Source organism: Pungitius pungitius, chromosome 4 (genome assembly GCF_949316345.1).
Source record: "Pungitius pungitius chromosome 4, fPunPun2.1, whole genome shotgun sequence".
Lineage (NCBI taxonomy): Eukaryota > Metazoa > Chordata > Actinopteri > Perciformes > Gasterosteidae > Pungitius > Pungitius pungitius.
The window spans coordinates 1295576-1312894 of record NC_084903.1 but is presented as its reverse complement, the minus strand read 5'-3'; the positions used below and the strand labels follow the sequence as shown (position 1 = coordinate 1312894).

General features: G+C 46.5%; 1 protein-coding gene across 2 annotated transcripts in view; it reads right to left on the bottom strand.

Moving 5' to 3' along the window:
• LOC119198262 (carbohydrate sulfotransferase 8-like) overlaps positions 1-17319 on the bottom strand; it is a 121865-nt gene continuing 104546 nt past the window's right edge. For both annotated transcript variants that reach the window (XM_037455222.2, XM_062562074.1), the window contains 2 exons: positions 5986-6023; positions 1-4686 (listed from right to left, as the gene is read on the bottom strand). In XM_037455222.2, coding sequence (XP_037311119.2) covers positions 3508-4686; positions 5986-6023 — 1217 coding nt within the window. In that variant the 3' untranslated portion in view covers positions 1-3507. The remainder of the gene's footprint in view (positions 4687-5985; positions 6024-17319) is intronic.

Here is a 17319-nt window from a genome sequence, read left to right as displayed (position 1 = left end):
TTTAAAATGCTAAAGACAATTTATTAGTAGACGCTCATCAGTCAGAAACAATAACTTCCTGAAGAATGTCTTCCTGAAATACACCATTTGATTGGCAGTGTAAAATAAGGCAAAGGGCTTAAGATCATATTTTATACACTTTTGCACCAACAATAAACAGTTATACATTCACTTGTTACTGTACTTACGCTTTTGAAAAATCTGTCCGAACACCCACGTACCAAGAAAACTGTATTATTAGCTGGGGTCAGGAGGGGGTAGGGTGTGAGGGGGCAGTAATACTCATCATATTGCGGTAGCCTTTGGCCAGGTGTCGTCTTTACGGACAATCTGACCGCGAGATTAGATTTTGGAATTGCAAAAGCCAACACAGTATACTGACAACAGTTCATACGATCACCATCACCGCGCAAAGGGCACTACCACCAAAAGTGTTAACGCTCTTTAAAAGCTGATTATAGCGTGCATGTGTGGGGCTAGATGATACAAATACCCCTCACTTATCACTGTTAAAGCTTTTTTGTCACAATAACGTTCCCAGGGAGCTGCAAAGCGTGTAGCTGAGTAGTGACTGCTGCTGTAGAGGAGACCAGTAGCCATAGATCGCTTCCTCTCTGCAACCTGCACTCATGATAAAATGAATTCTGCTAGCCACTTTGGTCATGGCCAACAACCGTTACTTTTACTCTGTATTCTGTTTATTCTAGCTATTTCTGCGTCAATGTACTTTACATTCATCATTTTGGTGTTCTAGTCATCAAATGTGGTCACACTACATCACACTCACTGTACAGGAGCCAACCACGAAGATTTCAACTCAACTTCAACATGGAGAAAACCTACGTGAGGTTACACTTCACTCAATAGAATGTTGGGATTTACAGTATATAATCATCAGATAAATGTCGGTTTTATACCAACATATATAATTATTTGTATTTCATCTTGAAAAGGTTGTAACTGAGCCTCATGGGAGTCTTCTTTCTTTTTCTCCTTTTGGATAGTTTCCACTCGTGAACATTTCCATGTGACTTGTGTGCCGGCCCGGCTGGTGTGTTGGAAATAAAGCGTTCTGTTAATGTTACACGGAGACAACTGTACCTTTTTCTATGTTTCTATTACAAGTGTCTTTAGATGTTTCAGAAAGTAGCAAGAGAAAAATCTCTTTCTCTCTCTCACACACACACACAGTGGGGTTGCTAAGGGTAAGAATGTCTTCAGCCGGGATGGGTAACACGGTGGAATGCAGCTCATCTGTACATCGTGGTCTATTCTCATGTTAGGACCAAACAGTTTGGGTGTAATGTCGTTAACAAAATCGTTTCCAAAAATGAATATCCATTTTCCGAAAAATCACAAAAACCTCCTCCGAAGCACAGAGTGGAATGGATTCAGCAGACCGAGATATCTCCTGGCAGCACAAATGTTTGTAGTTGTTTAGTTTCTTGAAAGTTAGTCTTGTACATTTCAGTTGGTGGATATTTATTATATTTTGGAGAGAAATCTTTTGTTACGTGACAACTCCACACTGTTATTTCTAAAGGAACAACAAATGACATCATAAAGGAAAAGAACATACCTTCACCATAAGCACTGGATATATATATATATATATTTTAGAAATACATAGAAAAATATAGTCATCTGAATGGCCATTATACAATTGTACACAGTAGAGTCAGGGGAAATGGCCTATATGGTGGTGTAGAATAGATGTGATGCGTACAGAATGTGCAGTTCCGTATACAGGCCGAGTGGGATAGGTGGATACCTTTTGGACGCTCTCTTTTCTTAAACAAAATAAAAAGGTCCAACTCATACATTTGTACACAAAAAACAAAATCCGAACATCAATTTTTGTCCTTGGCCTAATTTCTGCAGCTTTTGAGCCTAGAAAGCTGACTCGTGTGTGCGGCTGTGACACCAATGGGCATTAAAAGGTGCTGTACCTGGATGTGGTGCATTCAACAGCCAAGTGGGTGAAGTATCTCCTCAGTGATGGGGGGGTTCTACCATAGGTGTGTGTGTGTGTGTGTGTGTGTGTGTGTGTATGTATATACATATATAAGGCTAGGTGTCTCGTCGGGGTTGCCGGCCAACGCAGTTGAACATCCGCTCGCTCAACCATAACATTGTGTGTGTAACATAGTGGTACTTTATAAATAACCATAACTTGCTCAAATTTCAACGGTTTGGTTTGTTATAAAACAAGAGATCAGAGTTGTAGTTATGACACTGCATACATACAATGAATAATTATGTTATGTTCTAAAATAGGAACAATATTTCTCTTTACAAATATACAATGCGGCAAGTTGAAATCCCCACCCTGTACAGAGATGTATTTATGACACTGCATACTTAGGAATAGGGTTTTCATACGAAAATAATATTAAACAGAATATTATCAATAAGTATACAGTGTCATAACTACATCTCTGACGTTTATAACCAAACCGTTTAAAAATCGGTTGAAAATTTTGCAAGTTATTATTATTTTAAATACATGTACCACTAACAACACAATCTTATGGTTGAGCGAGCTGACCGTACCAAGATGGCCGCCACATGCAGACTTTCTGTACTCTGGCGTAAGACATCTAGCCTTTATGTGTATATCTACGGCCTGTGTCTCAGACCAAATCACGAAGCTATCCGACAAAAGTACAAAAGTCTGCTACAATAGATGCACAAGGCTTCTGAAGGGCAGCGCTTGACACATTTGAAAGTTGTGTGCTATTTATAGTGTTTACATGGTGTTACGGTTTGTGTTCAATAAAACCATTTACATTGAATGTCTGTATTAGTGTGCGTTAATACGTAGAGGTATGCCAGTACTGGCTGTGAGTCAAATGGCTGATGCAAATATTTCAAACAAGTCACACATATGTTTTAATTGATACCTTTTGAAATGAAGTCATTGCAGCCCACCGCGGTGATCGTTACTCACATGTTAGTCTGAGTCTTTGTCTGAACCAAAGCAGCTATATTCACGATTTTTTGCTTACCAACATTCCAGAGGGCAAGTCATGGTTGCTCCTAAATCAATTGCGACTTTAGGAATACAAATATAATATATATATATAACATATATTAAATTGCACCTTGTGTTGAATAGATCCATTAAACAAAAATTGCAAATGCTAGTTGACTCACAGTAAGGCCTAATCTAAAGCCTGTTGAACAACAAAACATTTTTTTCTATTTTTTAGAAGCATAACATTTATAATTTTACTCAACATGTGCTTGTAGTGACTAAATAGCATTAATTTAAGGACAATTTAAAACGGTTAATACATGTTCATCACACAGTTTGAAAATGATAAGATATTCTGGTAGAAACGTATGCATATAAAAGCAGCTTTCGTGGACTCTAGAAGGATGTTTTCCTCCGTGCTTAGAGCCAACTATCCGTGTGAGCATGGGACTATAGCCTCTTTCTGTCAAAATGACTGTCATGGTGGTGGCGTGGAATGTGACTTGGGGGTTCAAGTTGATCGGAGTTGTTTAGTATAAATCCTTGAAAGGCTTGGTGTAGTTGAACATCAGGTAGTCCGTGTAGTAGAAATCATACATCCGCTGTCTCTCCAGCGCGCTCACCTGCGAAAAGTACTTTTGTGTGATGTCCGTGGAGGTCCTCTTGTCTGCCGGGTTCCTGTCCTTAAAACTAGGCAGCGTGACGTTGGGCGGCGCTCCGGCCAACCGCAGTAGGAAGTTGGACTCCTCCGCCATGTTCTCAAACTTTCCGATGAAATTGTAGTCTATGAGACAGGGATTGCACAGCTGGTTGGTCTGGTCCCAGTGGATGTCCATTCCCACGGGCCGGTGGACGTCCAGCAGGTACTGGACAAACTCCTTGAACGTGACGCCGTTGCCTGTATTGAGGGCCTCCGGGGACGGGTTGGCTCTGTACTTGGAGATGATGGGCTTCCCGAACAGGTTGTGGTAGTAGTCGTTGGGATTCTCCAACTTGTCCCTGTAGGCCGACACCATTCTCTCCAAGGGCTCGCGGACAAACATGAATTTGGTGTAGGTCTCCAGGCGGTGCATGATCCCCTTCCGGTCGAAGGTGTTTAGCTCCCTGAGGTAGCGCCCCCCGTGGGCCGTGTCGTGTTTAATGCTCTGAGCGTTGGGGGCCAGGCCTGCCAGCACTATCAGGGTCCTCTTCCAGTTGGAGCAACCCGCCTTGGGCACCTGGCAGTACAGCAGCTTGTACTTGTCCTCCACGAAGAGGTTTCTTACGTGATGAGCCGTGATGGTCCTGGAGATGCTGCTTTTGTACTTGGCGCACATCTCCTTCATCAGTTGCCGCCGTGCTATCTGGACTTCAGCAAGCTTTTTCCACTTGTCGGGGGTGAAGAAGCCAGAGGCCAGACTGAAGGAAGTCGAGGAGGAGTTGGTGGATGAAGACAAAGAGGAATTTCCGTTGGTCGCGTGGTGGATCCGAGGACTTGTTTTGAGCAGTTTGCGTTGTCTTTTGGAGACCTGGACAACGGTCATGTCCTGCTCCCTGGAGACGGGGGAGGACGTTCGCCTGCTCTGTTCCCGGGACCCAGGGGTCGCCATCCGTTTGCTCGCCTCAAAGTGCGGGAACTGCATCGGAGGGATCAGACTGGACAAGACGCCCTCGGTTTGGCCCTGATAACCGTCCAACCTGCCCCTCTCTCTCTCCTGCGTAGAAAGAGTCTGTGTGACAGGGAACAAGAAGCATAAGATTACAAACGTGGTGGTGAGTCGGGCTACATCACACCCATCATGCTGTCAGCATTCCAACACGCCACTTGGTGGTGCTGTTTCACCACACCCCAGACATAAGACGACCTTTGTTCCAGGCAAATGTCACACGCACACTTCTCTGGACTGTCTTCCATGACCTATCAATAAACTGGTCTGTAATACCGAATGAATGTCTTCTAAACACCTTGCAGGGAATGTCAATTAGAATCATCTACTGCCTGATTACTGTCAGATGATGCCCACGGCCATTATGCATTTTGACATTTTATTTCAATTAAATGCTATAATGGCGTCATAAAGCCAAGGCACGGGATGTATCATTTTAATTTTACAACAGACAAGGAGATGAGACTATCATGAATCTCAGCCCATCTACTCCCCCCTTCCCCACCCCTCCTTACTTAAATGGGCATATTCTGCAGGGACATCTGGAAGGGAAGGTGGGGTAGAGGAAATTAAAAAAGGAGGGAGAGGCTCCTCCCAGTCTGTTTTTAATGTGCAAGGACGAGCACGAAGCAGCAACCCGGCGCGCCCGACGTCACGAATTGGTGACTCTTATTGGTGCCGCCAGTCTCACACCAGAGATGAGAGCAAGCACGGGGGGGGGGGGGCGCGGTCAGCCAAAAGCAGATTACAATACTGCAAGCGCCATAATAAAAATCCTGTTCATGGGTTGTCTCTGAGTACAACATGATAACGCTCATTCTCCTCTCATCTCGTCCATCTCAACCTCAAAGCTATCCGTGACTTTTAAATGCTAATTAGTGGCAATTGAGGAGACATTTCACCCCTGCTTAATAGACTTTTGCTCTAGCACACAAGAACAACTCTCTCCAAGTGCCAAATCCTGGTCCAAAAACACAGGGCTGGCTTCTAAATACATGTCCAAAGAGGGATTGAGATTCACAGGCAGGGATGTTTTTAAACCCCAATTGGAAAAAATAAGCCTCCTATAAAGCAGAGTGAGTTTTAAATGCTGGTTTGTTATTCTTTTAGAATAGATGGAAACCAACCAAAAAGATGCAGGTTTTTTTTTCTGCTGTGGACCAGGTGTGATCACAGAGGGCTGAACTGAGGCCCAACGCGACTGCGATTGTTTGCACGGTGCAGTCTGCACAGTGTGAGGTCAGCCTCTCTATAAAGACACTTTAAGACACGCTGAGAAGAACAAGGCCGACAATCCCCCTTTTTTTCTTTAGCAACAGATAACTGGATCTGTATTTTTGGAGGAACGGAGTAAACTCGTACCTCTCTGGACTGCCGTGGACTGCTTCTGAGCTTCATGCCTGGGAAGAGGGAGAGAAAAGAGAAATCTTTTTATTTTCTACATATCATTTTTTATTTCTTTCTGTCCTTGTATATGTGAGTTCCATGCATCAAAGCACCCAATAATTGAACGCCTCCTATCACTTAGCGAAGATCTACTTTTGATCCCCGGGAAACCCACCGCTGCTCTGCGAGTCAAAGACAGGTAGCGCTCTCCCTGTAATGAGCTGCCACAGGCATGAAAAGTTGCCAAATGAGTTGCGCTGCGGGTAGCAAGCAGTGAGCAGGGTGATGGAGACATCCGGATTGCGCATGGGGGACAGGTGCCACGCGCACTGGCAGATGTGCGTCAGCCGGACAGACAACGTGTTTAGCGGTGCGTCTCCAGCTGGACATCTCCTTTCCTGAGCCCCCCCCCCCCCCGCACATACACACACACACCCTCCACTCAATCCTCCTGATACATAATCAGGCTGACAGCTCTGAGTGGGGCTGCATGGCTGCTGATGGAGTGGGGGGAGGGGAGATGGAGAAGACACCTCTGCTTGAGTGGCCTGTCACTTCCAATTTGAGGGTGGAAGTGATGGCAACCTGCACAGGGGGGGCCCTGTAGATGTCGGCCATAACCTTACCTAAGTGATGAGATCTGCTAACCCCCGTCACACACTTAAGCACGCCTTGGTTGCGGGGGGACGGAACGTGTTGCCCACAGTGTTGTTTTAGAGCAGCATCCTCTCGGGCCGAGGAGGCGGAGCTTGGCATTTTTGTCATCTGGTCCCCACGCCGCTGTGCTTATTTGATCTTGCGACCTCCTAATGATTGCTCGTGTAGGAAAATGCGTCTTTTGAAATCAGTTTACAGCGTTTAAGGAAAACTAAATGAATATTCATCCAAACACAGAGGGGTGCTATTGCCAGGGAAACACCCCCCCCTCTCTTGCCATGACATGACCGCATCATCAAGCTAGACGCTATTGATCTGGAGAGGCTCATTGAGGCGGTAATTGAAATCTCCAATGGTTTAATTGGTTCCTTCTCAGAGGTGTTTATTCTGGCGGTTGTTACACGTCCTGGTGGTATTTCACACCTCCCAGTCGCACCTCCAGGCGGCATTTGAAACCCGTTATTGTGCAACTGAACAAAAGCGTGTACTTCTTTGGATATCTGACATCCTATTTTGTGCGTTCATTCTGCAGAGGCATTGAGAAACGCGGAAAGAAAAAAAGGCACAAGGACAAAGGGGCATTGAATGGGACACCCAGCTGTCCCGTTCAGCAACTTGCTTAAGACTATGTTACACGTATCGGTTGGACCCCATAAATCTCGCCTTACAAACTGTGGGTGAATCCTGGCTCTCAAAACGCATGGCTCATTCTCAAGTCAGGATCCTAAATGACATTTCAGGAGAGGTATATTTTCCGCTCGATAAGAGCACAACTCAAACGCGTATTCCAACAATGTGAAGGGAGTTTCAGGGGGAATTTGTAAACATAATTTATCTCCGTAGTATCTAGTTGGGCGAGGGTAGTAGTGGCCGTTTGATTGCAATTTCACACTCGGTCAATTCCACTCAGTACAACCATAACGCCATTGATTTTTACTGCTTGACGGAAGCTTCCTCCTGTGAGATGCAGAATATTCATCGTGCTGGTTCCACTTAGAGATGTAGCCACTGCAGAAGAAGCCCGTGACTCTCGGAAAACTCGTTTTTGTAAATAAACTAACGGTGCGTAACAATTTTTCTTGCGAGGTGTAATTTGGTTCTAGAGGCTTCTGGTAAACTCGTATACAAATAAAGCTCACGCTGCACATCGCAGGCCGTCTGATCCGCTTCGCTGTGATTCTCTGGTGTCTCTCGGCCATTCCACTCACAACTGAGGCAGATTTTTCTTCTTCAGAAGCGCCCTCGGTTTGCCCTCTGAAGCAACCCCCGGTTGCCACCTCTCCCTCCGAGACAGAGCCCGTGAATATTCATGGTGACGACCCAGCGTCCCCGCTAAGGTCCATGTAAGCAAGGGCCACCTCATTAGCAGAGCCATTATCATTGTTCCCTGTCAAAGAGCCTCTCTGACAGAGGAACACATCAAACGCCTTCCTCCCCGCCGCCGAGGCGGAGGAGCAAAGGGCCGACACAATGTGAGATAATGAGCTTATTAAGTGAAGGATTGTGGCCTCATGAAATGCCCCGGTTCCAGCGGTAGGGGGCCAGGCGGGGGGGAGACGGAAGCTGGACGAGGCGCGTGCCCCCTCCCAGCCCAGGACGAGTGCTGCACCACCATAAAGCCCCCCATCAGTGATTCAGCACCGCACCACCACCCCCACCTATCAGAGGAGAGGACAGAGGTATTAGTTTTTAAGCTCTGCCTCCATTGATGTTCTAAGTTGTTGTGGAGATAAAACAGCGGTCCAGTCGGTGTTGGAGTCCTCCAGGACTGGGTCAAAGAGGGGAGGCGCTGGGGGAGGAGGAGGAGGAGGAGGGAGGAATTGAGATTGAAGGCGTGCTTGCAGAGGGCTCTCTAAACACCACACATGGACAATCTGAAACTGTGTGTGTGTGTGTGTGTGAGGCTTGTGCTTGAAGCTGTAAGGATTTTCATAATTGTCCACAGGCTCAAAGTTTGGCCCCGAGAATGAATCAGCGGCACATCTTTAGTCCAACCTCCTCTCATGTCCTCTGACTGGAACAGCCAACCAGGCTGCCAAAAGGCGCCTTGCTTCCCACTGTTTCTGCAATAGGAACCGTGGCGCCTTGCCAGAATCAATCAGCGGGATTTAGTATTAGAAGAGATTAATGCCTCTGGGCTTTAGCTCTAATTTGATTAATTCAGGTTTTACATCCTACGTGTGAAACGCTGAATACGACTGCTGTCCAAGCAAGAGTCCCAGGAGGCGGTTCCACGGGGTCGTCACCTCAGAGGAAGTGAGTCCATATTGGACATTGCTCGCGTCACTACAGCCAATGCCCAGTGGACGAAGGTAGCTACGGACAAGGGCTTACATGATTAAGTACTGTACAGAGCCTCTCAGTGAATAAGATGGGTAGTGACATAAACGGTCCAACATTGGGGTTCATGGTTGGCATGTCATACCCTCTGCTACAGGTGTACCCCACAATTTTTAGGTACTTATTCCTCTTACTTATTCCTCCTACGAGGGTCTCCTCAGGCCACATGACAGAGGTGATTCATTGTCGCCGTGTTGTGCGTGGCGATACTTCGCAAATGCATCTGACATTTCTCTTTCCGGCTCTGTGCGCTGTTGATCTCTAATTACTTTGACTGTTTCAGGCACAGGGCCGAAAATGACTGACTTAATGCTTGGGAGGGCAGATTAGGTTTGATTCTTTTTGACTTGTGGCCTGTAAGTGGCTCGTGCTCATCAATAGAGGTCAAAGAGGATTGTGCTCCTTAAAAGCTGTGTTGTAGTTAATGAAGCCACCCGTGAGGATGTGGTACCGTGACTTATCGCACAATGACACGGCAAAAGAGGACACAAGACCTTGACCACAACTCTGTGAGGACCTTATGTTTTATGCTGTGAAGCAGGGAACTAAAAAAAAGAATGGTAGTTTTAATGATAAACCAAATGACCAGAGGTGTGCATCAGCCTGCCTCTATCATGGCCCCCACTCTTAAACCCCATCGTGACATTCTCCTGACCACCCTCGCACGATTTCTTTTTACTGCTCCCACCCGAGGGTGCACACCATAATAGAGCTATTATGGAAATCCATGAATTGCATGACAGTCCACAATGCTGTGTGAGGCTCCCTCCGTCCACTTCCGACCCCCACTTGAGGTCAAGGGCCGGGAAGACTGGTAAGTTGCAGGGATCATGAGTTTGAATTCAAATAATAATAATTACAAAGCACCGCTTCAGCTGGCCGGCCACATCAAATCTATGCGCCATAAATAAATCCTGTCTTTGGCTCGTAATTGACTGTGTCAGAGGTCAGGCATACAAAGACTGGCAGACACTTTTGTACTATTTACAGCTCCTACGCAAGAGGTTGTGAAATGGTTAAGGATGTTACATTGGAAATGTATGTGTGTATACTGTGTGTATGTGTGTGTAAAAATATATATATATATATGCAAGGATAGAATTTAAAAGTATTCTTAAAGATGCTTTGCAGAAAAGACCAATGTTTTTTTCTCCATCTTTGAAAATGGACATGTAGTAATAAAAAGGCTCCAGAGAGAACCCCAAAAGAATAAAAATGGGAAACTGAATTTAATGATGTAGAGGAACCATTTCCGTGGTGCAATAAAATAGGTTGCTGTAATAATCCGCCTCATGTTTTAATTTGCTTCAATCTTGGGCTTCCTTTATTTTTCTTTTTGTGCAATCTTCAAATTCTTTTCCTCACGCTGGGAACAGCGGGCGCTGGACCCAGCGGGGGGTGAAATAATGAACCAAGTCTGGCTGAAACGGGGGGGGTATCAAATGCGCCACTGATTACCGTCATGACAATTCATTTTGACCAGAATATGTTCTCACAGCCGACGCTACCCGGGTCCGTTCGAGGTTAAGAGATGCACAGACTTGCCAGCGCAAATTTCCATGGAAACAGTGAGCCGGAGACGGAGAGAGGGCGGGGGGCAGGCGGCTTGTTTTGATACGACGTCGAGGACGGGGCCTCGGTGGCTCGCATGAGCGGCGTGTAAACAAATGCTACCTGTCAGCTGCGAGCCGGGGGGAGTTAAGGGAATTATCGCCGACGAGGCGCATGAGCCCTTTTAATTGGCTCACGTCTCATTCAGCTGCTCTTGGTGTGTTTGTGTGTGAGAAAAATGCACCCCCGCCCTCTTTGCCGATGACGAGGAGTAAGGCCGACGGGATCAGGGGCGGTGAGCGGCGGGTTTAGTCAAGACACGAGGCCGAAGTTTATAAAGGCGTTCACAGAGCGAAGTGGAGCCCGCTGGCAAGGCAGTGACATCAGAGAGGGGGGGGGGGGCAGGGTCACATTTAGAGAGGAACAGCCTAGCCGGTTGATCAGAGCTATAACAATATAAAAAGGCTTTGAGGTCACAGTTTTGACTTTATACTTAAATTGATTTAACGTCAGCAAGCTCAGTGATTGTATGTTATGTGTTGAAATGCACCATGGGAGATGTAGTTCACCCCTATAACTTAACCTATGGCTTTTGTTTATGTAAGCAAGCTTGCACCTTTTTAAAAAACTTTTTTGTCAACTGTATATCCTCTCCGACAATTATTTACTACTGATGATTTCATCTTGGGAGTTGCATGCCGACTCATTGATCGTTGTACATAATATTCATGCGGCAGTTTAGGGTCACAGGGGATTGAAAAAGTCTCGAGGCAAATTTGCGCCATTGGCCTGTGTAATTACAATTGACTCACAGTGCAATCACTACTGTAAGTCCAAGACAGTGGCAGTAACCACGCAAGACTGCTCTCCATCGATTTCAGCTCCACGCTCCAAGTCAATTATTGAAGGTTTAAGCAACGGACCAGTCAGGCTCAACAACACCCCCCCACCCTCCCTTCCTCCCGCCGCGGGTCTGTGCACACCTGCTGGTGCTGAAATGAGGGGCTGCATTTAGAGGACTGTTGCTGCCCCCCCCCTCGTACTGGAATATGCTAAAGGGACAATATTGTCGTCATCCACCAAATGTCTCTGATTTAAGTTTGACGTCTGGGCTTCTTCTCAAACAAGTGCAAATAATGGCAATAATCTAAAGGCTTTAGGAAGGATTTAATGTAGCAGTTTGATGAACCTCCCTCCTTTTAAAACCAACCCTTCATTTCTGACCGGTCTGTTCACCCCCCCTCTCGAGGCGCCGCTATGACTTCCTTAAGCTCCCCGCGCTCCCCCGGTCACCTCCGTTAGCCGTGAGATGGGGGGTGGGGGGAGCTGGAAATGGGCCTGTCACTGTTTACCCCGTTAGCCTCTCATTTCAGTTAGAGCCCCTCGTTTTCCCCCCGTCGGGGCGCCCGGCGTTCACAGCACCGACTGATGAGTCCACACGTGTGAGCAAAGCACAGGGACCTCGCCTGAATACCAACGCCTCTCCACCGCCCCCCCTGCCCCTGTAATTAATGAATTCCTCCAACCTACCTGTGACTGGTGGGGAGAAGAGAGTTTGCGGTATGTAATGAAACAGAGATTATGGTGCTAAGTCAAGCAGGAAGCCGATTCACACCAATTAAAGCGACGAAGAATCTCTGTCCAATATTGGCTCTTTGTTAACTGTTTATTAAAGCTGGATTACTGTCATTGTGCGTTTTAATGAAGAGAAGTACAGAATTCCAACAGTCGCACAATCGTACCCATCAAATTTTTTGTCTGAATTAGTGAGTTTATTTAAAATGAGCTGTCTGACGACGCAAAGGGCCTGTTTGCACAGTTTTGATGACATTGTGATACTTTTTTTGGCAGTGAGCAGACAGTTTAACAAACAGCACAACCGTCATCTCTGTGACAAAGAGAAGTCTCCTCTGTAGTTTACCAATGACTATTTTTGTTTTTTGTGGCTGCTCTTGTTTAGAGTGAAACCACAAGGCTCCTTAATCCTGTATGAACAATCCTCTCAGATGACACACAAACAAACAGGGCTTCTGAAAATGACATGCAACCCTCAGAGCAGCTCCGAGAAACCGATGATCGCTGAGATTGATGAGCTATCATAAGCAAAAACGCATATCCGCCTATTTCCCAGTTTGTACTTCCTCCTGTCCTTGCTTCCTTTCCTCACGCCTTTGTCACAACCATATTTAATATAATCCATAACTTTTCTTAAAAAATATACATTTGTAGTAAGGCACAACAAGAGTGATGTATTACAAATAGGATTGACTGTTTATTATTAATATTACAGACCATCTGTCTCTGAAAAGTCTTCTTTCTCTTCGAATGACATTTGCCGACTACTTAATTGGCAATTGAGTACTATGTGACAACATGAAATACAGCAGATTAGTGCTGATTGCTAGAGAAGGTTGTCATTTATATAGTCCTTTGATATTTGTGTCTTTTGCCGCTTGGATGCAGCCTCCAATCCAGATAAAGACGTAAGGGATATCAAGGCTAGCAATGCGTTTAGAGCGCTTCATTCGATCATCTTAAGTAACTGCTCCCGCAACACTAATGAGATCCTTCCAGGTGCGTGTCACGCCACTCTCATCCTTCACGGATGCCCATTAGACGCCGTGTCCTCGCTTGAAGCTCTTTCGGGCCAAGCGTCCTCGCTTTTCAAGGTGCTTTTTAAATCCTTCGAGACACAGCCCGGAGATCCTAAGCAGGAGAAGCCCAAGAAGTGCAAAACAGCAAGAAGGAGAAGAGCCCCGTGAGTCGGTAGGACGCGGCGTCATTGGTCCGTCAGCGAATGGCCCCTGACGCCATGCGTCCTCAACACGCCTGCCAGCTCACCTCTGGGCTCCCAGCCGCCCTTCACAGGAGCTCCTCATCACTCCCCTGTTTCCCCCCAGGACTCCCCTGCATTATCATTCCAGAGGTCGGTTCTTTTTTTCCCCCCACCCTCCCCTAAGTGTCTTATCTCATCTCTGTCCCCTCCTCGCTGGTCCTACCCTCTCCAGACCATCACCTCTGGTTTCCAGTTCCTAAACTACCATTCCCGCTTGCCTAATGGGCGCATCGCTCCGCTCCGGGTAACCAGCCAAACAATAACAAAGCAGCTCGCTTACAAAAAAAAACAAATCTTCTGATTACAACGGGTGTCTTCAGCTACAAAAAAAACCCCCAAAAGTTTTCTGTCTCAGCCACACTTTTCTTTCTTTGACTTTACAAAAGCTTCTCATCCCACAGTGCTGTCGGGCTCTGACAGGCAGCAAACACACAGCAGCACTTAGTCAACCGCTCCACAGCTGTGTGCTAATGAGAGAGGCGTGCGTGTGCGCATGCACGTTTGTTTTCTACAAAGGGCTGTCTCACGCTCCCTTATGCCTGAAATAACTTGTACTTATGTCAGGTGGCGGTTGCCCCAAGGTCCCCCGAGCTGAGGTGTCATTTTAGAAACACAGTTTTGTCAACCCAATCAAATTGCACCTTGAATAAGTGCAAAGACACTCACTGTAAATATGTCCCCACACACACACACACACACACACACAGAGGATGTTTGCCTGTCAATGGAACCATCTTTAGCTGCCACATGCTTTGTTTTAAAAAGCAATAAAAAAAACCTAATTTCATTTCCTCCCCCCCACGAGAAACACCTGGTCAGGTATCCGTAAACTAAAGCCTCGCTCGGGAAAATCACGTGTAAGGCTAAAAAGTCCTGGATCCCACAGCGCTCTCCCGGTCTCACCGACTCTGTGTGATTACCTGGCTGCAGCATTTAAAGTGCTCATTGAGCTCCGGGCCCTCCCTCGCTCTGCTATCTGGGGCTCCTTTCTTCTCCCTGTCAGGGGAAATGCCAGAGAGGAGCGGCGAGAGCCGTGCTCCGATCCCAGCGCTGGCAATCTGACAGCAGGCAGGGAAGGTGCAGAATAATTGGAGTAGCATTTACGTGTCAATGTGACACCGACGTGGAGAACATTTAACGCGTCCAATTGGAATGAGGAAGGAGGGGGTAAAAATAGAAATAAAAAATAATGTAAGTCACAGATCGAAGTTGTCTAGCTAGTGAGGAGGAGGATTCATCAGACAAACTAGACACCTGGCCTTTTTACTTTGTGTGTGCCGGAGATGTTTGTGTCTGAGGCTGCGGGAAGAACAGACCGGTTCAGCCAAACCGACCAACCAATGCCGGCCAGAGGCGGGAGCTCGCCACCGACAAATGGGAGAGAACACGGGAGCTTTCACACGGATCGCTTCATTCCGGGCAATGGGGTTTTAGTGCACGTATAGTAAAGTATAGTTATAGTAATGTCACATGACTGGCGACTTCCTTTAACGGAGCCGGCTAGCAGCCTCTAATGCACTGCCCCGTAGCTCTGTGCCACATCGTGCACAGTTCACCTGCACGACTGTGCTGATGAGATGCAGAGACGTATTCGTAGAGGAGCCTGAGTGGCGGTAACCGCTGTTCCCAAGATGACCTGTGGGTATGTACACAGCAGTGGGGGTTTTTTCTACCGCCATGACTTGTATACAATCATTCATTTTGAAACCAGAGGCTATCAGACAGAAGACTAGATTAACGCACCTTCACTGTCTCTTGTCATAACCAAAGTTGCCACCTGGTTTTTGGTCAAATCGAGGTCCCAGTGACAAAATAGTAATGAACCTGGTTTTGGGGGAGCAAGTGAGGGAGACTTTTTGTCCCCAGGTTGTCGATAAGAGAGACGGCTTTACTGATGGAGACTGGCTGCAGTGGTCTGCTATCAAAGGCGCAGGATATTCAGGCGGCCCTGGCCTTCTTTTATTCATCAGCCGCGTGCGCCCACAGTGACTCGGCTCACTCTCCCCGCTGTCGGACCCCGTCATTATCCATCAGCGCGTCTCCTGCCCCGCCGCGGCCCGCCCACCGCTGCGTGCGTGCGTTTCACAGGGGGCGAGAGGTAGGTGGGGGGGCGGGGGGCAGGTGCGCGTGTATGTTTGTGCGTGCTCACGGTTGGAGCACACACTTGTGTTTAGTGTTTGCCCTGCAGGCCTCTGATAACGGGCAGATTTTGTACCGTGATTGTAGCAGCGGTAATGCCTTGTTAAGCACCGAGTTTGATAAGCAGTAACAAGGCCTCCATTAAGACCATTCAAGCTGATAGAAAAACACATCGCTCGCAGGGCATTACATGTCCGGGTGTTCTTCCAGTACCTGGCGGTGAGTGAATGTCATCGCAATTCTGCATAAATGATTTCCTAGTTCAACTTCTGAAACCCAAACAGTATTGCATTTGTATTTCTTGGATGGGGAAATTTGCATTTAAATGCCAGTAAATATTCATTCTGTTTCAATAGTATTCAAGACTTAATCAACCACATCTAATAAAGTGCAAATTGCCCATTTATGCCCCTTTTTGGAGGCCTCTCCAAACAAAGCCAAGTTCCTTGCTGAGAGCAGTCGTAGCATCTCCCAACGCCTTGCTAAACCTGTATGCAGTATAATACTGCATCCTTCTTACAAAAATTAGCAGTGAGGTGCACCTTAAACCTTTTCATGACCCTTTGCTTGGCAACCAGTGAAATCACTGAATTTGCCAAGCAGCACTTCTGTCACAAAATAAAAAAACAAACGCTTTTACAAGCTAGCTATTCACCTTGACATTTCTGCAAGGCCAGTGTGTTGAAATGGCTCCGCTACACTGCAATCAAAAGCTCACATAGTAGAAAAAAATTGCAATTTCAGATACTGAGAAAACTGCGATTCATCGAGAAACACCCCCCTGAGAATTGCAATTTAGTCAAGTTGCAAGAACCCTAGTGCTCATTTATTACTCCATACATTTTGTGTGTGTGTGTGTGTGTGTGTGTACTAAGGCTAAGGAGTCTGGGCTTTAGGCGGCGCTCCTCTTCTCTCTCCGTTCAGCTGGGCTCCCTCGGGCGCAACATGCATCGGGCCAGAAGTGCCGAGCTGGTGGAGAGCCAGATAAGGCGGACAGACAGGGAGAAGGGGATGTGTGCATTGGGGCGTGCGCGTGTCTTTGTGAGAGAATGAGGGTGTAAGGGCAAACGTATGTCTTGTCAGAGACGGAATATAACAATATACGAGTGAAATCAGATGAGGGAAAGAAATAAATAAAGTAAAACTCTCTGAAAAATAGACTAAGGGAGAGAAGAGAGCCAGATGTGCTTTGTGCAGCTGAGAGGAAAGTCTGTGGAGATGTGATCACTTTGTTCAGTAGTGTAACCTCCTACAATGTTCACCAGGCAATTAAACCATCGCTAAAAGTGCCGCCTTTGAACAAAGACTGGCCAATGGTAGTGTAGCTACTTTCTGATGAATCTGCGGCCCACTCGATGATCTTTAACAATAAACATGTGGTAATAGCCATTTTCCTCGCTGACTTCTGCAGGTCAAATAGTGGCATCGGTGTATAATCCTGACCGGTCAAATGTAATTTGACACCAAAATGAAAGCACAAAAGGGGTTTGGGCTTTAGCAAATACGAAGCAGCTCAATTTGAAACTTGTTTCATTTTTTGCGGAGTGAAATTAAAGTCTCAAATTGGCGGGAACAAAATGGAAAAAGAATCCAAATGGCGAATGATTGTAGCGCTTTTCATGCAATTATTTCAAGTGGGAGAGAGAGAGAGAGAGATTGTGTCTGCGCTCAGTTGGCACGTTATAAGAATGCAGCAGTTTTTGGCATCATGCTTTGTTCAAGCCTGAGCCATTCATTGGCTTTTAGTGTAATCTGCGTTAGGGTCAGGTTCCTTAGCCTTATATAAG